Genomic DNA, 21828 nt, shown 5'->3' with positions numbered 1-21828 from the left:
CCTTGGCAGTCTATCCATTCATCCCTGAGCTGCTTTGGTGTTTTCACTGGGCCTGTCTGGGACCTCAGTCATCTTTGCAGAGCATTGATCTCACCAAATTGTTGCCTGGTTACCCAAGGGATGGTTGTGTTCCAGATTTGGGGAAAATGGAACGCTGGACGTAATCATCTCTAGGCAAGCTCTTCTATGCCTCAGCCAGCACCAGGAGCATGTCAGCATTTCTAGGCTCTCTGCGAGCTCATTTCCAACTTTCCTCCGTTTCCATTCCATTAAATCGAGCAAGTCACATTCCCCGAAGACACCTTCCAAGTTCTTGCCTCTGTGCTTCTGTACCGAGATGTCCTTCTGTCCTCACTTCACTGTGCCCGGAGCAGCCACCCTACATATGCAGGCTCAGGCCCCTCCCTTACGATGGAGCACTGCAGCATGGGCCCCTTGTCACCCCTGCAAGAATCAGAGTTCCCTGAGGGTGGGCACCAGCTCAGATTCCTGCCTCTGCCTCCTACTCCTTACTCATCTGGCACAGGCTCAGTTTATATTTGTTGGAGCAAAGCCTGGCTGTGAACAGAAGTGAAGTAGACAGCCACAGGTGGACTCACACGCTTGCCATCTTCCTTGCAGGTGACCATCGCTGATGACTACTCAGATCCCTTTGATGCCAAGAATGATCTGAAAAGCAAAGCGGGAAAGGGGGAGAGTGCTGGCTACATGGAGCCCTATGAGGCGCAGAGGATCATGACAGGTAAGCAGAGCCCTTGGCACAGAGACTTGCAACTCAGCGGGGAGGCAGACGGGCCCTGTGGTCACCCGCCAGCCTCCAGAGGTGAAGGTGTGTACTTTCAAGGTGGTGGTTGGGGGGCAGTGCCGTGTTGAATCTTTACCACAGTTTATCTGTTCGTGTTTCACCGACCTCAGGAAGAAACTGGCAGGGCACAGTGGCAGTCCAGATACCAGGGTACCAAGTACAGTTAACCAAGATAGGGACTAAGAAGTACATGGGGAAGTGGGGGGGAAAGTTCTCTTAGAAATTTAGGATTAAAGAAAGATACAGCACTTGAGATGGAAAACTTAGCTTGGAACTTCCTAGCAGCCAGGGCAATAAAAGAAACAGCTGGGTCACCTTGCTTTTATTACTTAGTAGAAGGGGGCAGACTAGATCGTTAGGGACAGAATTATCCCTGGCCCCATACAAGAAAATCTTTGTTTTAGGGCTGGAAGCAGCTTAAAGAGCCATGGTCTACGTGGCAGGTTTACAGGAAACACAGAGACTTTCCTCCTTTGGCTGTTTTCCTATTGGCCCTTGATGATAAAACCTGTCAGAGCAATGGAGTAGGGCCCAGGAGAATGCGGCCAGGTATGTGGTATCCTGGGGGTCTCTTTTTGCCAGGATGATACTTGGAGCATCTTTAAAGAATGAGCAGTTAATCAGATATCAGCCATCTCAACAGACCCCAGGCATGGGCGGATGGTAGGGAGATCACGGGCAGAGGAGAAGCCCCCCATGAACGTCCTCCTGGCTCAGGAGGATGGTCCAGGCACAGAGGAGCAGCTGTGTGGGTTGGCCCCCTCGGACCCTGCACAGGACAGTGATATGAGCAGAGTCATTACGTGCTGCAGAGCGCGGGCAGGTAGCCCCCCGAATTTTGAGGCCTAGTGAGTTGGTGCCCTGTGTGTCTCAGGATTTGGGATTCACGTGCCTCCTTCTGTGACTCTGTTATTGTTTATTTGTGTTCATGTCTTTGAGCACTTTCCCTTGATTCCTTCTGAATTAGATAGAAGAAGGGAGGGACTTCCCTGGCGGTCCAGTGGTTAAGACTCTACGCTTCCACTACAGGGGGCGTGGGTTCGATCCCCATTCGGGGAACTAAGATCCAGCATGTGGAGCGGCCAAAAAATAAAATAAAAATAAAATAAATATATTTTTTAAAAAAGAAGAAGAAGGAGAAGGAAGGGAAGAAACAGTTACTGAGCACTTAGCACATTCTGGGCCCGCGTTGAACGTTAGCTCTCGGGCTGCGGAGACCCTGTAGGATAATTGCTGAAGAATCTGGGTGTGAGTCCAGGCCCTGCTTCCAGGACTCTGCGTCATGCTCTTCCTGCTCATGGAAGGCAATTCTCTGGCCACCAGTGTGGCCTCCAGAACACCTGGCCACTTTGTGAAGGGCTGAGGCAGGAAGCAATTGACCAGAGGGACTTCGGCCAGCCTGCTGGAGGGCCACCTCTTGTGGCAGTTCCCATCTTTCTAGTCTCTCCTGGCAAAGCGGCCTCCATGGGCGGCAAGAACCCAAGAGGTGAGTATGTGTTTGGGGCCAGGGTCCCAAGGTGGGGAGCAGCCTGTTCTCTTCCAGCAACTCAGGAAAGCAGATCTGCTGGTGGAGTCTTCACCTCAGGCCTGTAGGAACACCCACTCCTGCCATCACGCCCCATCACCTCCACCCACGTGCCAGCACCCGCATCAGGCCCAGAGAAGCAGCCCCGAGCCCAGCTCAGCCCTCAGGGCCAGTGGTGGCAGCCGTGGCCCTGCGCCTCCCTGTAGCTTCCACTAGTCTTGCACTCAGCGGGCCTTGGCCTGGGTTAAAGGCGTGGTGGGTCCAGGAGCAACTTTGGGACACTGGCACATTCAGACATCAGGGGGCAGCAAAGGATCTTTGAGGTCATCCAAACCCAACAGCCTTATTTTACAGATGGGGAAACTGAGGCTAGGAGGGAGAGGGACTTGCCCGAGGACACATAGTAAGTTGGAGGCGGACTGGCCAGCATGGCCTGTGCTCAGCAGGGCAGACTCTGGGGTTGAGTGCTGGAGGAGGTGTAATGTTGAGTTTGATGCCCAGGTATCCGGGCATGAGGAAATGGCAGGAGCTGTTGAGGCTGGAAGCCTCTGCCAGGTCCCAGGCTCCATGCTGGGCCCCGTGACATATACACTCTTTAAACCTCACTGTGCCCCTGCAAAGGAGGTGTTGTCTCATTTCACAGGTGAGGGAGACTGAGGACAAGTCACTTCCCTGGGGTCACACCAGCAGAAGGGAGAGGCCCAGACCTGCATCTTTGGAACATGGGGGCAGGGGGCTGAAGGGGATGGGTGGGAACATCTGCTGGGAGCCCCGACTTTGGGGAGGGTCCGCCACTGCTCAGCGTCTTTGGAGTGGAGCTGGGCCTCTCCTGGGTGCTGCCATGGACCCCATCGGTAAGGAGCTGATTAACTGGGTGGAATTTTTAATGAGGCACACCCATGGGGGCCAGGTCCAAGGCAGGGCAGTGTGAGTTTACTGGAAATCTGGTAGGATCTCAGGCATTCTCTCTCCAAAGAAGCAACCTTCTCTTTGCTGCTGTGTGCTTTCTTCCTACCTTGGAGATTGTGCCCAAATTTACCCGTGTTTTTGTTTTTAAGGAAATACGTGATTAAACAGGACGTTTTCTGGGTGTAATGACCTTGCAGCAGCTCTCTTTGACTTGGAATTCTTTGTGTGTAACATCACCATCACCGCAGTGACTGATGGCAAGGATGGGGGCTGGGTTAGCCAGCACCATATAAATGTTCCAGGAAGTAGCTCACTGAGCTGCCACGAAGCTCCCAGGGGAGGGGGAGGTAACAGAGGTTGGTGCTGGGGACGGCAGTGGAGCAGGGGGTGTGGCACAGAACAAGTTATATTCAGCCTTTTAGGGTGACCATTTTTTTTGATGCTGTAACATTTATGTGTATGAGTACACGTAGCTTCTAGGAACGAGGCAGGCATCTTTGGTACGTAAGACTAATGCTGCCAGGGGAATTCCAGTGGTTAGGACTCCATGCTTTCACTGCCGAGGGCCAGGTTCAATCCCTAGTTGGGGAACTAAGATCCCACAAGCCTTGTGGCCAAAAAAAAAAACAAAGAAAAAGAATAATGCTGCCGGGAAGAGCATGGCTTCTCTGCCTGAGATGACGTGCATCTCTGTACTGGTTTGAAAGGAGACCAGACTGGAGTCAAGCAGATCTGGGACGGCCAGTTGTCACCTAAGTGACCCCTGGGCCTCAGTTTCCCCCTGAGAAGCAGTAGCCTTGGAGTGGGCAGTCAACAGTACTTCTAGCTGCTTTTGGCTGTGAACTGGCTGTTTGACCCTGCGCAGCACGTTCTGTGCCTCTGTTTTTCCCTGTTTAAGGAATGATGGGTCAATAATAACAGCAACAGCAGTGGAGGCCGCTGCTAAGTTCTCTCGTACTTGTTTACAGCACTTGGTGTGAATTCTCATTGGATCTTCAGCGTCACTCTTTGAAGTGGAGGTGCCCATTTTACCAATAGACTGAGGCACAGAGACACTAAGTAATTAGTCCAGGGCAACACAGCCGGGTAGTCAGTTGGGGGGCTATCTAAGGCCCTGTTTAACTGCTACGCAGGACTTCTCTCCAGGGCCCGTCCAGCCCTGGTGCACTCCCTGGAGCTTGATCTTCAGACTCCCCAGCATGGCCGACGTGGCCTGTGATTAAGTGGTAAGGTTTTGTCCTCTGTGTCCTTGGCACCATGCAGCAGGTGGTGGGGAGCCTGTGGGAGGTGTGATTTTGTGAACAGAGAACTCGGCCCAGCCCATTGGCTGTAGCTAGGATGGAGGGCATGGAGAAGCATGCCTGTTTTTCTAGGGGCTCCTCTTACCCCCTTCTCTCTGTCTGCCTTAACTTACCCTCTCCCACAGACTCCCCTTTGTGTCAACCACAGGAATTAGGTTCTGGATCCAAAGGGGAGGCTCAGCTCTCCATGGAACCTCAGAACCCATGTATGCCTGGGCCTCATTTTCTGGCCCCATCACCTCTCTCACCTCAGCAGCAGCTCTGGAGATATTTCCTTAACACCCTAGGGCTCTATGGAACCCAGTTGGAAAGCTAGTGACCCAGTCCAAGCTTTCCTTTTTATAGGTAGGAAAACTGAGACTCAGAAAAGTCATGATCCTTTTGAGATTTTTTTTTTTAACACACTGATTAAATGTGAAGTTGTCTTGTGAGGCAGTGAGTTGACCATCCCTAGAGGCATCCAGGCAGAGGCAAGACAACCAGCACTGGGAGATGATATGAAGGTAGTTAAGTCTCAGATGTCTGGTTGGTTCAAGCTACCCCTGAGGTCTGTGTCAATCCTGAGCTCCGAGATGTCATGATTCACTGTGTCCACCCCCATCATTAGACACCCAGGATCCAGCCCCACGAAGGGAGCACCTGAGACCAACTCTGAATAGGAGAGGATCTGGTTAGGGCTGGCAGCTTCCTTTCTCAGTGCCAGCCTGACTCATGCCAACTGTGCAGTCCTGGTTCCGCTTTTCGTCTTTCTTGGCCCATCTCTTGAGGTCAGATTCTGGTTTTGGCTTTTTCCATGTGTGAATTGAAGAGGAAGGATCACACCACTTCTTGGTTTCCTTTCTGCTCCCTTGTCTATGTATTTGGTGTCCCCAGGCCAAACCTCCCACTGAGCCGATAGGTAGGCCACCTCTCTCCAAATCCCTGCTTAGCAGCCCGTTCTTTCCTTCTTCCCGGAGACTTGATCCTGGGGCTTGAGGGCCCCTGTTGCACAGAGACCTGCTGATGTGGTGGGAAGGGTGCTGGGCTCTTTTTTTTTTTTCTTTTTTGGCCGGGCCACATGGCGTGTAGGATCTCAGTTCCCCGACCAGGGATCAAACCTGTACCCCCTGCATTGGAAGCTCGGAGTCTTAACCACTGGACTGCCAGAGAAGTCCAGGGTGCTGGGCTCTGAGTCAGGCTGACTTGGGTGACTGTGTGTGTCAGGATGCTTAGCTTGTTGGGGGCTGCTTTGTAAAATAGGGCACACAACACTGATGTGAGTCTTGGGTGGAGGAACAAACTTCGTACATGTGCTTGAGATTATTGATATTGGAGGGCAGAGGGCCTGTTTGGTTCTTCACGTGGTTTTCTGTGCTGTTGAATTCTCTGGCCAGTCCCTCTAGGGGCCCCTGCCCACTTGGAGGTGGGTAGCAGGACACCGGAGCAGGTGGTTCCCCAGCCCCTCTGTGGTACCCTTGGTACCCTGGAGCCCTTGCTAAGCCCTGTTATGTTGGAATCTGGACCGTGTAACCTGGGCAAATAGTGCCCCTGCCTTTAGCAGTAATATCCATGAAGCAGGGAGACAGGCACGGACCTGGGTGGCTGGTTGGTGCACAGAGGTAAGCAGGTGAATCTCCAGGAGTTCAGAGGAGAGACCACAGCTTCTAGTTTGGGCCATCCAAGTGGGGTGGGAGGTGGGAGTGGCGGGGATGAGAGCTGGGCCTGGCAACCAGGCAGAGGGAAGAGCTTGAGCAAAGGCATGGAGGTGTGGGAATTCTTTGCTGGAGAGGAGTGGAAGGAGATGAGGCTTTTGATAGGATCCTGATAGGAAAAGCACATGGGGGCAAGAGCTTGTAAAGTTGGATTGTATCATGAGGCCCTAGTTAGCCTAAAGGTGCAGAATATTTCTCACCTGGGATCCTTCTTCCCCAGACCTTCAGCCCCAGGAATTCTCAGAGGTACCCAAGGTGGTGGTGGTGACAAGGACTGTGGTAGTTTGTTTTTTCAGAGGGCTTTCCTCTCTGGCAGGCACTGCTCCAAACACTTTCCACGATTAGCTCATTTAATCCTCCCAAGGAGCCTGTGAGGTATAGGTACTACTATCATCCCCATTTTATAGATGAGAATACTGAGTCTCAGAAAGGTTAAGTAAGCAGTAAAACCAGGAAAAGCAGTGCCATCTGGAGCCCTTGCCTTCAGCTGAAACACTATCACATCTGTCCTGGACTCCCAGAGGGTCTGCAGAAATAACTGGGAATTTTACAGTTACTTAGGCCTCATTTTTAGGTGTGACTCTCACCACCCCCGCCGCCCCCTCCCTGTCCTATATAAAATTGTTCAAAGTGTCATCTCACAGGATGAATCATATAAGTATTAATTGAAAGCATTTTCATATAATTTTTAATATGTAAGCAATTACGCATTAAAAAGTCCTTAGCATGTTTTTATTATTAAGTCAACTTTATAGCACAATAAGAGGAAATTAAAAGAAAGCCATTTCACACACAGCCCCACTGCCCTGGCGTGGCTGTTTTCCTTGCTTAAGACTTGCCTTCTGCCCTTTTAAGCTCCATGTGCTTATAGGCACGCTCCAGGTAAAGCCAGTCACCTATTTTTAAGGCAGGGGGTGGAGGCGTCCTTTTGTATCTTCTCTTCCTCTGGCATGGCCTATTCTAGCAGCAACATACTTTCCTTCCAAGAGAATGGTGGTTGTGTACCACGTTCAAGTCTCTGTATTCCAGTGGTGGCCTGTTTCAGGAGGAAGGAGGCAGGAAATGTGGATTCTAGCCCTGGCTCTGCCCTGGTCTGCTGTGTGACCTGAGGCAGGTTGCTTCCCCTCTCTGGGCCTCAGCTCCCTCATCTGAAAAATCAGATTCTGTCTTCTTTCCTGGGCTCCGTGAGGATCTTTATAAGCACTTAGGTTCCCCGCTTCTGTGGTCACATTGGGCTTCTCTAGCTGTCCTGGTCAGGACTGCACCTTCCTGCACTCCACCCACACCCACTTCCACTTGGCACCAGCCCAGGTCTTGCCAGGCTGTGAGGAAGAGCTGGCTCTGGCACCATCCCAGGAGCGCGCATGCTGGCCTCTGCTCTCAGGGCAGACAGGGCTGGGAGCTGCAGGTCTGCACCCTCTGAACAGCCAGCATCCAGAGGCCTTTCTTGGAGCTGCTATTCTTGAATCCCAGAATAAAAGCCCCAAAGACCCGCAAATGCTTCTCAGAGAAGGGGCCCTCTTGAGTCCTGACTGGCCATTAGAGAGGTCACCTCCAGCCACCCTACCTGAGATTTCTGCCTTCCTCGCATGTTCACTGTCATCTCTGCCCTCCTGGCTCAAGGCAGCATTGTTGTTGTTTTTTTTAATTGAAGTATTGTTGATTTACAACGTGTTAATTTCCGCTGTACAGTAAAGTGATTCAGTTATACATATATATACACTCTTTTTAAAATATTCCTTTCCATTATGATTTATCACAAGATATTGAATATAATTCCCTGTGCTATACAGTAGGACCTTGTTGTTTATCCATTCTATATATAATAGTTTGAGACAGCACTGTTTTCCTGTCCTTTTGGTGGCGGGAAAGTAGAGGGCCTTTCTGTCTGGGCCCTGAACCCAGGCCCTTCCAGCTCCACAGTGCCCGTGGACTCTGCTCCCAGAATGTCCATGCACTCACCTCTCTTCCTCACCTGGCCGGCTCTGCCGCCCTGCTACCTGAACAGTCTCCGCACCCTTCATTCCCCTCCCCCTCTGCAGGCCCCGTGCTCCTCCCTGGCCTGCCTGCTCTCCAAGTCGCCTCAGGCTTCAGCCTCTCCTAGGGGTCACAGCTCTCCTCCGGCTGGGGGATGTCAGGCTGGAGCTGTCCCTGAAGAGCAATCTTTCTGTCTTGCATCCTCTTTCCACTTGAGGCCCAGAGAGGGGTACAAGCTGGCCAGAGTCACACAGCAGCAAGCCACAGAGCGGGTCTCCTGACTTCTAACATAGGGCTCCTGGTCTGGTTTTGAAATGTTTGGAAACCTGCCCTTGCCCACTCCTGCCTGACAGATAGAAGGCTCGGTCATGGACTGTGCATAGGTCCCTGGCTGGTCTATCATTTACCAGGATGATTTACCTACTGGACAGGAAGGAGATAATCAAGTGTAAATAGATTTTGTATTAGTCACCCGATGACTTTCCTGTTCTTGAGAAAGCACAGCTCACACACACGCCCAGCGGTGGTGCTTTACCTGCTGAGCTCCAGGCCCAGGGAGGCGCAGTGGGGAGGGGAGCTGCCAAGGAAGAGAGCAGGAAGCCCAGGTTCCCATGGTGACCAGTGAGCCCACACTGGCAGTTGCTTCCTATTCTCTCACCCCACATGCCCCTTGCCCTTTTGACCCTTGACACTGAGCTTGTTCAGCTTTTCAGGAAAGTTGCGACAGGACTGGGACAGGCCACGGAAAGCTGACAGTCATTGACAGCATTCCCGCTGTGTGCCAGACCTCGGTCCCTGCCCTCCAGGTGCCCTCTGGCGCATAGGGAAGGTTGACAAGGACCCAGACAAACACGGATGTCTGTAGTAGAAAACAGCCCAAGCAGAATGATACCAGAAAGAGAACAGAGGAAGGGGTGCCAGGGGTCCTGAAGACCAGTGTGGGCTGTGCAGAGAGGGGGTATTGAGCAGAGCCACACTTGACGTCTTGACCCAAAGTGGCCTTCCCATCAAGGCCTTCCCTGGCCACTTAACTTCCATTTCAACCCATCCCCAGCGCTTCTCACCCCCCTTCTCTGCTTGGTTTTGTTCCTTAACTCTGCTCACTATTTAGCATACTATATATTTTACTCACACTTTATCTGTTTATAGTCTGTCTGCCACTAAGGTGTGGGTTTCACAGGGGCAGAAATGTCTGCTTTGTTCCTGCTGTAGCCTCAGTAGCTAAAGTAGTATGTGGCACAAAGTAGGGGCTCAGTAAACAGTTGTTAAATTCATGAGGCTATTAATTAATTCCAGGGACCTGGGGCTGGTAGACAGATTTGCTGGGGCCCCCTCGGGAGCCCAGAGACATCCCATCCTCCTCTGAAAAATGCCAGATCTGGAAAGTCTGAGTTTAACCAGTTGCTAAATGGGCGGAAAGGTAGAGAAGGAGCTGGCTTGTTCTCTGGGTGGGAGTTGGGTGGGAGTCGGGCAGGAGACCTTTGGTGCCTTCCTCCGTCTTGGAGATCAGTTCTGTCTGCATGCTGGTGGGCTACCTGAGGTCTCTGGTTGTGCCTCCTCTCTCTGTTCCCTCCCTGGCCGAGAGCTTCTTGAAGGAGAGGACTGGGTCTTACCCATCCTCATGTCTCCTCTGGGCCCAGTACATATTTACCAGTTGAATGAATGAGCCCGGGAATACAAGTCTATGTGGAGAATAAATGAATGAAAAGGAAGCAAACAGTAAACAACTACTTGCTATAAGCAACCTTTTCCATTTGCCAAGACACAGTTGTCTGAAGTCACAGGGCCTTAGTCAGGGAGCAAAGTGTGATGCATATGTCCATTGGATGGGTGTTTGCAAGAGTCCACTGTGTGTTGGCACCGTTCTGTGCTCTAGGGGTTGAGCAGTGAACAAAGCAGAGTCCTTGTTCTTGTGAAGCTTTCGCCGTGGGTACAGGATCAAAGGGGAGTGTTACGTAACTGTGATTCCCGTAAACTCATTTCTGGGAACTCTGGTACTGAGAGGTCTGTATCCCAGACACTCTGCAGCCTCTGGTCACTTCAGCTCAAGGGCTTTCTCAAAGTCAAGGGCAGATTGGAGGCTTGTCCCCAGAGCCCTGACCACCTTCAGGAGGGTAGGATGGTCTCAGTGCTGTCTTCAGGGTTTGAGGGGCACAGCTTTGGCCCAGTGGCTGCCTGCCATGTTCCTCTCTCTTCTTGGCCTCAGTGCAAGAGCACAGACTCTGGGGGTTGTCATGGATTTTCCCAGAGCAGCAAGCACCATCCTGTGTGCTGGCACCAGCCTCACAGGGGTGAGGGCCCAGACCCCGGGAATGCAGCCCCTAACTCCTCTCTCTCTCCTGACAGCTGTGAGAGAAACGGGCATCCTCCCAAAGGTGGAAATGAAGGAACGGGAATGTGAAATAGAGGAGCTCACCTCCCCATCCCTGTCTCTTGCCCTTTAGAATTCCAGAGAGACATTAAAAGATCTGAAGGCACAGAAACTGATGGAAATGCCTGTCCAAAAGTAGACTCAGGTCAATTGGCAGCAAAGTTTCTGGCATCCTGTGCCCACCCACCAGCGCGCCTCGTGTGTGGGCAGAGCGTGGAGGCTGCGGGGGACGCCACCCATCCTGAGCAGGTTAGGAAATTGTTTAGGACGTTGTGACCCCTGGGTGTGTAGGATGGACTAGAGCAGAGAGAATCAAGAGGCAGCAAGACTGGTTCTGTGGTTACGACAGTCATCCGGGCCAGGGCACTGAGGCCGGAGCCAGGGCCGTGGCTGAGGGGTGCTGCAGGTGGGAGCAGGTGGGTAGGGCAGAAGAGCTTGCCAGCCTTGGGGTGCAGTTGGTGAGAGGGAGGGAGGAGCTGGGACCCTGGTGAGTGGGAGGTTGAGAGTGTCAGTTACCCGATGGGGACTGTCCTATCCAAGAAGGGGAGGAAGGTTCTTGTGGGGGGATTGAGTGGGTTCGGATGTGGCACCATTGCATTCATGTGTTCAGAGGAGGGCCCCAGGGGAGAGGAGCTGGTTTGCAGGGGCTGCCCAAGCAGACTGCCCGCCATAGTTTCTGCCCCACCAGAAGCCTGAAGAGGGAGATTTAGTGATTTGCCCCACACCCTATTATTTGACTAATTAATTAGTACCCTCCTCTAACTAGCACTCAGCTTGGCTTTCTGGAAGTTTGTAGCAATGACAGAGGGCTGTATTTAAAGGGCCCTTTTGTAGATTATGCCGGGAATCTCCCTAAGGCTCTGGGAGGAAGCAGTGTCATTATTTCCATTTTGCAGATGAGAAAGCTGAGTCATGGAGGCTAACTGGAACTGTGCCGAATTCCAGGCCCCCTCTCCCTGCAGGGTCAGTGCCTGGCCGCGCGAGAGAGGGATGCTGAGTAACAGTGGGTTCGCGTTTTTTTGATGAAGCCTTTCTGTCTAAGGGGTAACAGGTGCCTGAGGTCCAGTCCTCCTCTTCTTCCTCCTCCTGGCTAGTCCTGCCTTTCAACTCTTTCACCTGGCTTAGTCTGTGTTTTGGGGGTTTTTTTGGTTGTTGTTTTTTTTTGCGGTACGCGGGCCTCTCACTGTTGTGGCCTCTCCCGTTGCGGAGCACAGGCTCCAGACGCGCAGGCTCAGCGGCCATGGCTCACGGGCCCAGCCGCTCCGCGGCATGTGGGATCTTCCCGGACCGGGGCACGAACCCGTGTCCCCTGCATCGGCAGGCGGACTCTCAACCACTGCGCCACCAGGGAAGCCCAGTCTGTGTGTTTTAATGTGGTATTCTGCCTCCTTTTTGGTCCTTTTCCAAAACTGGCAGTGTGAGCATCATAAATAAACAAAATGCCTTTTTGCTCTCCCTTCTAGAATGCAGGCTTCTAATTGTACCTGGCAACCAAAAAAGTGATGCACTGGAGAAGGGGTCACCTTCTGGGGCCCGAGCCTTCCTGTGGGTCCTCCCTGGTCTGGTTCCACAGTAGCTCTTTGTGCAATCTCACTGGTACAACACTTACCACATTGCTTTGTAATTTATCTGCTGGGTTGGGGCCCCCCTGGAGGACAGGGACCACAGGGCTTGGAACTCTTGCCCTCAGACTGTCAGCACCCAGTGCTTGAGATATTGGCCCAGAACTTTCCGGTAAAGAATGTCCCCAGGTCAGAATGTGCTGGGTTTGGTGGAGTGTTGTGAAATGATTGGTAAACTCTTCCCCCAAGGTTAGAGCTTTCAGGTCTCGAGTTGAGTCACGAGTCCCCAGTCGGCTCACCCCCCCCCACCCTGGCCAGTGGGTCCCCCTGTCCCTCTCGCTGATCCTGGGCTCAGCTTACTGCCTGTGCCTCTGTAGGTTCACTCCCATCACCAGGCCTCAGGTCTCCATGCAGGGACTGGCATGTACACTCGTGTCCCCATGAGTCCCAACCACAGAGCGCTCCAGATTGGGCGTCCTTTCAAGTCTGCGCTGTCCTTGTCACCCTCCCTTGGCCCTTGGTGTCACCAGCTGCCCCTCCCCCCCGCCAGCTGGGTGCCCAAGTGTCTGAGCCCCCGTCTCCCTCACATGACCAGCCTTCCTCATGCCTTTCCTCAGCACCAGCATCCCGCCTGCCGAAGCTGGGACACCTCTGGCCTGACCCAGCTGATCTTCCCAGCCAGCAGGCCCGGCACAGTGCCAGGTAGGGGAGAGTCTGCTCCTGTCCGTCTCTTCTTCACTGGGTTCCAACTCGGTGCCTTTGCTCACGCTCTTCCTTCCCTTCCAACCCCAGCTCAGCCTGCCAGCTCAGGGTCGCCTTCCCTCGAAGCCCTTCCATCGCCACCAACCAGCCTCTTTCGAAGTCAGCATCCAGTCAGGAACCCTGCCCTGCAGAACTCCCTGTTTCCATTTTACTGGTGAGGAAGCTGGAGCAACTGCCAGGGGCCATGAAGAGGATTTCTGGCATCCTGGGAACTGTGTTCCCAAGGCCAGGCAGGGGCAGGTCAGGTGGTCAGTGGGGTAGGGGAAGGACCCTGGGCTGAGGATGGTGGAGACAGGGACAGCAGCTGTAGGGTCAGACTGGATGGATCGATGGGGGCCAGCTCCCACCCTCCTCAGGGACAAAAAGCAGAAACCTGAAGGGGGGCGGGTGTCGCTCCAGCAGCAACTTCACAACTCAGCAGAACTGCAAACAGCCAGTGGGCGACAGTGCCCCTCTGCCCACTCCACCCCTGCCTTCCTTGGCCTCTTCTAGGGCCTTATTCCCATTCGCTAGCTCAGAGCTGCTTCCTTGGAGTCTGCGAGGGAAAGACTTAATGCTGGGCCCTGCTTCTCTTGGGGTGGTTGGAGTATGGGGAGTGTGGTGCCAGAGCAGGTAAGATAGAGGAGGGGCAGCCCCGCCCTTCCAGGTGAAGCTGAGGAGGGGGCTTTGTCCAGTATCTGTTGAGCCCCAGTTGGGCTGGGCGTTTGGAGCACACCTGGGCCTGCCCCCTGGAAGGCCATTTCAGTGGGAGGTGGCACGTGCCGTGGAACTGCATCAGTGGTTGAGGAGGTGTGGGCATAGAAGTGAGTACCTGGGGGCTGCGTGAGAGGGCACAGACTGGTCTGCTTGGGTTGGTGGGGCGTGGGTTAGAACAGACTCCTCTACCTGGTGACTGGGCTGGGAAGGGTGGTGGGAGCAGAGGCGGTGAGGGGTGAGACCCAGCCCCATGCGCCAAGGAGGCCTGGGAGGAGCTGCAGGACTGTCCCGACAGACCCCAAGGAGGCCCCAGTGTTTTGCTGAGGAGGCCTCAGAATTGTGAAAAGCACCCACCCAGGGCAGTCACCTAGGCTGCTGGCTCGCCCACCTCTGCTCAGTCCTCCTCACCCCACCCCCAGCTCAGCCTAGGCTTTCATGCAAAGGAACCTTGTTGAATTGAGCCTCAGAGAAAATCCAGCAATGTTTTCATTATTTTCATAATTCACACCCAGAAATTAGGAGGTAGGGTTTGTTTGTTATTAATACACTCAGCCTGTTTGACCCCTAGACTTGAAACTAATTTTCATCTGGACCAAGATGTGCTGTGAATCCCAAGGATCCCAGTGCTAATGAAAAGCTCCAGGTGGCCCTTTGGGCCCCTGCCCCACGCCCTGCCTCAGTCCTGAACATTCGCAGGAGAAGGGCGGAATCTCCTGGGCTGAGACCGAGGAATCGCCTTTGGTTTCATGAAACCCTCAGGCTTCACAGCTTCCCAGGGGTTTGGTGCCCAGTCCTGGAGTCCACAGGAAGTAGTGCTTCATCTGAAATCTGCCGTCAGTTTTTAGCTGCTTTTGACCTGAGCTGTGTGTGGTGCTGTTTGAAAAACTTGAACTCGGGTGTTAAAACCTTTTCCCTCTCTGGAAATCATCCTTCCTAGAGTGAGGGTTTTAGAGCCGTGCTAGACTTGGGGACTGTCTGGTCCTCCCTCGTTTTACAGGTGAAGAAACAGAAGGCCTTCGGGGTGGGGTAGGGCTGCCACTGAGTGGTGCAGAGATGAGGTCCCAGTCCAGGGCTCCTTCCAGTCCCCACAGTGTTGTTTGGTAAGTGATCCAAGGCCTCGTGAAGCCGGTGTCCCCTTGTTTCTGGGGAGTTCCTTACCATAAATGACCCATCTTCCCTCCTTCATGCATCCCCTCAGCCTTTGCAGTGGCCGGCACCCGTGGGAGGTGTTGCCTCTGTCCAGTCCTGGGGGAGAATGAAACTTCTCGCCCCCCACCCCTGCCTTCCTCTGCTGGAGCCCCATCTAAGTCAGTCCTTCACTCCGCCTCTGGGGCCCCGTCTGCAGGCAGTGATGTCTCTTCCTTCTCTGGGACTCAAGAGTCTACAAGGAAAACATCTTTGTTTCAGGAAATCTGTGGGTCTTTGGAATCTTTCTAATTAATATTGTCAGATTAGTTGGCCTTTCTCTCATTTTCTTCCAGGACCTTGGCTATCAGTTATACACATGGAGTGATTGTCATAAAAGTTTACATTTACTTTTCCTTTTACTGATTATAAAGTGCTTTTTTAGACATCTCATTTCATCTTCAGAATGACCCTGGAGGCAGCCCAGTTATTCTCGTTGTTGAGACAGAGAAACTGCAAACTAGGGAGTAGAGGCAGCCCGCACAGAGTCACCCAGCAGCAGGGCCGGCACGTGCGCTCAAGTCTCGGGGTGCCAAGTCCAGTGTTCACTTGCTGTATCACATCAGGCCCTGTCCCTGCCCCTTTCTTTCATTGACTGGAGCCTGTGCTCTGAGCTACATCCTATGGGACAGGTCATGGGAGTTAAAGACAGTCACGGCCACTCCTGCCCTTCAGAGCTCACCTCTTATCTACAGAGGCCTCAGCGGGGAAGTGTGGGTGAACTGCTGTGTGCGCAAGTCAGCATTCAGACTCCTTGACGGACGCTGGGGGAGAGAGCTCTGCGTGCCGGCGAGTGCGTGGCCTCCAGGGGCACCAACCTGGGTTCCCTCTGGAGCCAGCCGGCCCTCCTTCCCGCTCTCACGTCAGGGGCTGCCTGTCAGCCCCGTGTCCCCCGGCCACACCTGGTCTCATCCTGCAGTGAGGCGGGACTGCAGAGGACCCAGCTCTCCTGGATGAGGCTTCCAGGTCAAACCGTCCAAAGGGCTGGGCCTACAGGAGCCACCCAAAGCTAAAGGACAGGGCTGCCCAGGGCCTCCCCATCCACAGAGAGCCCGTGTGTTTTCACACACAGGGTGAGGGGAGGCACAGTCGTGTCGAAAGAGCCCTGGGTTTGACGCTAGACGCGGAGCTATAATTATCATCTTTAATTACACGACAGTGCCTCTGCCAGGGAGACGTGCTGGCCGATTATCTCCTGTCCTGACAAGGGTGGTTCCATCTCCCTTTATAAGTACTGACATAAACAGCACACATGCACTTGAGATTTCAAAATTATGAAAGGCCCATTCAGAGTCGCCTACCAAGGACCCCTGGCTTCTTTTCCCAGAGAAAGGGGCCAGCCAGGTGGAAGCCATACAAGTGCTTTCTTGCCAGCTGCTGAAAAAGAATGCCCGCTTACCTCTGTGTGGCCTTGATCTTCAACTCTAGAAGAAAAGAACACACCTTTTCCCCGATGCTTAAAAAAAGAATAGTAGAAAACCACGTAACAATAGCCGTTGTGTTTGTGTTGATGTCCTGAACACATCCATGCTCCTCGATTCTCACACCACCCTGGGGAGGTAGACAGGGCACATGGTGTTATCCCCATTATGTAGCTGGGGAGATGAAGGCTCAGAGAGGTTAAGGCACTTTCCTGAAATCACACAAAAAACCAGGACTGGAGCCCAATACCTGACCATAAGCCAGGCTTCCACACACACAGGGCAGTTTCTATGGTTCATTTTGGGAGCTCCCTCAACCCCTGATGCTCTGGGGCTCCATGTTGCAGGTAAAGCCATTCTGGCCCAGGGTATCTTGCACATTATAGGGCTCTGATGAGGGGAGCCCCCAGAGACTTTGGAGGGCAAATCATGCTAGAGTCCCCAGGTGGACAGATTAGCCCCGTGTTGCAGACGGAATCCTGCCTGGCCTCAGAGCATGTCCACCAGGGCAGGAGCACTCAGTGCAGGAGACATGGAGGCTCCGTGGAACACCCACCCAACTCTCTGCCCCCGGCCCTGTTCTCTGGGCAACCAAGAGGCCCCTCACCCCAGCCCGTCTGTAAAACATGAGGAATGTCAGTCCAGCACCCTGCCCACCACCCTGGGTCAGGGTGAGGGGCAAGCTGCCCTGAAGATGTGAGTTCAGGGCCTTCCAACGTCAGTTTGTGTCATAGTCACATGGGGAAGCGAGGGGAGGTGGGTGTGCCGTGTTGCAAATGCAGATTCCTAGGCCCCGTTCCTTAAGGCTCACTGGGGCCCAGGAATCTGCATTTTAATAGCTGGCTCCATGACTCTGGGACAGATGGTCCCATGGTTTGAGATGCCCTGCTTTAGCCTGGGGTCTCCTTCAATGCCTGGCCCTCTGGTCTGGTCTGCCAGCAACATCGCACTCCCTGACTTCTTGCCTCACTCTCTTTCTACCTCCACTGCAGGGGCGTGGACATCCATTCTGGTGTCTCCTTGACATCCCTCTCTGCAAATCCTGAGCACCGGGGGCTGCAGAGAGGAGCAGAAACCCCTGCTCTGGGAGTGGGCAGCGTCGGGGGCCCAGTCTTGCAAGCTTATCTTGTGAGCTTCACAGCTGTGATCTTACAGTGAGAATCTTGTAAATCTTTGAGTGGCCAGATAGAATAAGGCCAGGGTGGAGGGTGTGTTATGGTTTGGGGGAGGAATCGTGAGCTGAAGGACTCTGGAACTCATCCCAGCACCGCTGACTCCTGGTTTGAGTGTGGGCAAGGCGCTGCCCCTCGGGGCCTCATTTTCCCCATCTCTAAAGTCAAAGCTTCGACCTGATCCTGAGGTGACTTAAGTGCTGATCTCCTCTGGTGGTGGCAGGAGCAGCAATAAGACACACTAGAAGCTCACAGATCCCACTGGGCCTAAGGACATGATCCCCACACACACACAGAAGCCCTCCCGGGCACTGCCTGCTGGGCTGCAGCCTTTGTTTGCTTGTCACCAGTCATGATCAGACCTTCGCACGCCGTGTTTCACTCGGTGTCGGCAGCTTCCACTCAGCACCCTGGAAACCTGTTTGTGAGCCGAAGCCACACTAGAGACCCTGGGGGATGTCTTTCCAGAGAAGCCTGCTTCCAAATGGAGAAAATTTCACCATGCCCACTTAAAAAAAATTTTTTTTTAATATATATTTTAAAGGGCTGTCAGTTTTGCATGTGCGTCATCCCAGTAAAGAGGAACAGCATTTGAGCCCCTGGGTACCCTGTGTCCCTGCAGCACATGTCATTCCCCTCTGAAGAGGGCAGCTCTCAGAGAGGGGAGGGAAGTGTCGAGGACCAAGTGAGGGGCCACGAGCCAACCTCCCCTCTCACCCTTCCCAGATCCCTCCTTCTTGCTGTCACCAGATGATTTCCCTAGACGCGGCCTGACAGTGTTACTCCCCTGCCCATAGACCTTCACTGAGCCCCACAGACCCAGGTGCAGACTCTCCAGGCCTTCCTCAAGCCACGCCTCCCTTTGCGCCCCACTCAGGGACCCCGGGCTCCAGGCAACACCTGCAACACCTCCCTGCTCTCCTGTATCAGTTCTCACCATAACCTCCTTCTCCCAGGAGCCTTCCCCAAGCTCCTTGCTCCCACAGGACTCACATAATGCTTCTCATTCCTCTTTTCCTGTTCCTGCTTCTGAGTTCTGAGTGAGCCTCTCTCTCCTCCAGCAGCCTGGACAGGGCCTGAGTCATTCCCCAGAGTCTAGCATGGTGCCCGGCACTTGGGAAGAGCTTGTTGAAACGGGATGAAAACAGGCCTTTCCTCCACATGCGTCTGAGCCTTGCCTTTGAAGTTGGTTTAATGGCTGCAAACGTAATAATCAGTTGGGATGTTGGATCTCCTGTTTGTCCCTGAAAAATGAGCACTCACACACAAATAATGATTTTGAGGCTGTCAGAGCACATGCTCTCCTGAATGTGAAAACAGGCGATGCAGAGACAGTTGGCCTCACCCTGGTGGGAGATGTCGCGGGTCTCTGGAGTGTCTGTGGTTCGGGGAAGTTTACAGTTTATGGAGCTGTTTGTGGTCGGGGAGTCCAGGCCAGCGGGGTAACAATCTGGTCTGACCCCGGCCCTAGTGATTCGCCCCTGCCAGTGAGCTGCCGGCTGCTGGTCACTGGTGCCTTGGAATCGTATCTCTGAGATCTCAGAGCAACAGGAACAGGGAGGTAAGCGGGGTGTCACTTTACAAGGGAAAGAAGCTCTGCCCCAGCAAGATGCAGCAAGTGTCCGTCACACGGCTTGCCTGCCTCCCAGCTCTATCGGCTTTGTTATACTCCGTGGGTACCAGGAGCCAGGAGGAAACATGGCTCCTGTTGTCCCCACCCCCATTTCAGGGCCCTCTGTCCTTCAGTGGGGTCCTGCCTGACCTCAGGTGTCCACAGTCCTGTTTTCCATTCTCCCACTTGCCCTTGTCACACAGTGAGAAGCTCCTGTCCACCCTAGACACCCTGACCATCAGCCTTGGGCTAGAGGAGCAGGGCCTCAGTGTCCATCTCTCTTTCCTGTGTGGAAGGCACAGGACTCCAGGCAGGCATGGGCCGAGGCGCGGTGGGCCTTAGGGAGGCGAGAGGAGGGTGGTGTCAGGTCAGCCACGAAGAGATGGCTGGGGTGGGGGCAGGCTGGCAGGACTTTAGGAGCATTTTGTCCATTCACCGGGCATTTTGCAGCCCCGTGCCATGACACTGACATAAGTGAGACCCTGGGAGGCAGCCATGGATCCAGGTGAGGCAGCAAAGTGTCTTGGACTTCACTTTGTGGGGTGGCGGTCCACACCAAGATGGCACAATCACTTGGGTTCCAAGGGAAAATGAGGCAGGAAAGACTTCCCAAGAGCTGAAGCTTGACCCAAGTCTTGACAGACGAGCAAGCTGGGAGGAGGGGACCCACCAGTGGTTTCACGGGTGCTTAGCTGGGTCCTGAGGAAGCTCAGAAGTGGGTGTTCTGTTGGGGAGGGGGAGAGATGGCCAGTGCCATGCCCAGAGTGAAGAGAGCAGCCCCAAGTGGCTGGTGTGGCTGCAGTTTCAAGGCTTGTGGAGGGCACGTGAGGAGTTGTGCAACTGCGGGGTGTTTGATGGCCAGTTGACAGAGGGTTTTCTGAGCCCCTGGAAGGGTTGGGGCTTTACCCTAGGGACCGCTGGGAGTTACTGAACTGTAACCCGCCCCTCACCCACTTCCCACCCATCAGCTTACCCTTCCCCTGAATCAAATCAAGCTTGCTGAGACCCCCCTGCTGGTACCAGGTGGGCACTGGGCCATTTGGGGTGCACAGATTGATCCCATTAAGCCTCTACTCTAAAACCGAGGTTGAGTTGGAAAATTAGGATAAGAAGTTGGGTTGAGTCAAGTGGAAGTTAAAGCCAGTACTGGAAAAAAATGTCTTGAGGCCTTGAGTGCTTAACTAACATATGAATAGGATAGATCTTCAGTGCTAGAGTGGGCAGCAGAGGGGCAAAATGCCTCCCGAGGGCGGTCAGGAGTAGCGCTTGAAGGAGGTGAGCTCTAAGCCTTGTCTGGAAGGGCTTGGGGAGCTGAAAGGAGAGGTCATTGCTGGTGGGGAGCATGATATGGGGAGCAGGCGGTGACCTTGGCCCAGGGCCTGGCGCAGAATGAACGTGCTGACTTTGTGATGCTGAATGTTACCAGCATTCAGGGGATGGGGAGCCAGCCTGGTGTTGTAGAAATGAGCGTTTTAGACTCTCGCCTAAGTGTTAGCTGACCTACCAAATATTTTTAAAGAACTGCTGCACTGTTTAAGTCCTTAAAGCAGGCTTCTGCCATCTGGGTACCTATGCATGTAATCACAGCTCCTGCACACACCCAGGCCATGGGCTTGGGCTAGGGACCCTCCGTCCAGGGTTGGCTAGGCTGCAAGGCTGTTCTTCTGACGTGCTGCTTCTCCCTCCTGAGCAGGCTTCCCCTGGGAGCCCCAGCTGAGCTCGAAGGCTGTCATGCAGGTGAGAACCTGGGGAGCTCTTCTGGGGCATGAGGGCAGAGGTGGGCTTCAGATCCTCCTGAAAATTGAGACACACAATCAAGCCTGCGGACAGGTGGCCCATTCTGTGTCTTCTCCCACCTACAGACCATGGCTGGCTGTGGGCGCACAGAATGGCTGCAGTCACTCCAGCTCAGGGATTTTTCAAAACAGCCATTTCAGGTTGTCCACCACATAGAAAAATCTCCATAAAGCAACCCAGCACATCTCATTTTAAACAGCAGGAGCTTCCTGGTGAACCCTGTAAGAGGAATTAGTTGCAAATTAAACCCCCAGGAAACAGAATGATTTGACCTATTGTATAGAATTGTTGGACGTGAACCAATTGGATGTTGAAAGACATCTGCCTAAGATGATTTGGCTCTTAGAGTAATTGCTCCTGAGCCGTTCCTTCTGGCAAATGTGAGGGAGTGCAGTTAAGGGTCCTACAGCAGTGACCTTCTCTACAGAGCAGATGAGAAAATTTTGAGCACCCCTTTTCTCTCTGTTCCCACTTCCCTGCTGCCTACAGTGTCACTCCCACTATTAATGTCCTCAGCATGGTCAGTGAGGGAAGCAGGTCAGGAGGAGGGAGGCTTTCTCCGAGTGAGGGTGGATGAGGTTTTTATGGAACTTGGGTGACAGAAGCCTCCTCAGCAGGACCCCTGTTCTCCCTCAGGCTTGGAACACACCGTGACCAGTGCCTGCGGGGGAGCATTTTTACAGACTGGCAACCAGTGGCCAGCGGCTGCTGAAGGACACAGTGGTCAGCCCACTGAGTTGGCAGGAAGACTCAGAACAACAGAGCCTTCTCCGAGCCAGTGGTGGGCGTACCGGGCCCAGAGGCCAACAGGTTTAAACACCAGAGGAGAGCTTGCCCTGAAGACAGGTTGAGAAATGCCTCCAGGGGACGGACGTCCCTGGCGAGGAATGGCCTCTTTGTCTCTCCAGGATGGAGTGGGGAGCCCTGGTGGTCATTTGGCCAGTGGCCAGTGCCTCCTTCCAGGGAGACGTGAGTGAAATCTGAAGTGTGTGTGTGTCTGCGTGGCGGCAGCTGTAACGTGACAGCTGCCACCCCCACCCTC

General features: G+C 53.7%; 1 protein-coding gene across 2 annotated transcripts in view; it reads left to right on the top strand.

Moving 5' to 3' along the window:
• SHB (SH2 domain containing adaptor protein B) overlaps positions 1-21828 on the top strand; it is a 137856-nt gene that overhangs the window by 48623 nt on the left and 67405 nt on the right. For both annotated transcript variants that reach the window (XM_029201531.1, XM_029201532.1), the window contains exon 2: positions 622-742. In XM_029201531.1, the coding sequence (XP_029057364.1) occupies positions 622-742 (121 nt within the window). The remainder of the gene's footprint in view (positions 1-621; positions 743-21828) is intronic.

The sequence above is a fragment of the Monodon monoceros genome, unplaced genomic scaffold (assembly GCF_005190385.1).
Source record: "Monodon monoceros isolate NGI ecotype Baffin Bay Population unplaced genomic scaffold, NGI_Narwhal_1 Super_Scaffold_5, whole genome shotgun sequence".
Lineage (NCBI taxonomy): Eukaryota > Metazoa > Chordata > Mammalia > Artiodactyla > Monodontidae > Monodon > Monodon monoceros.
This window is presented reverse-complemented; position numbering and strand designations above follow the sequence as displayed.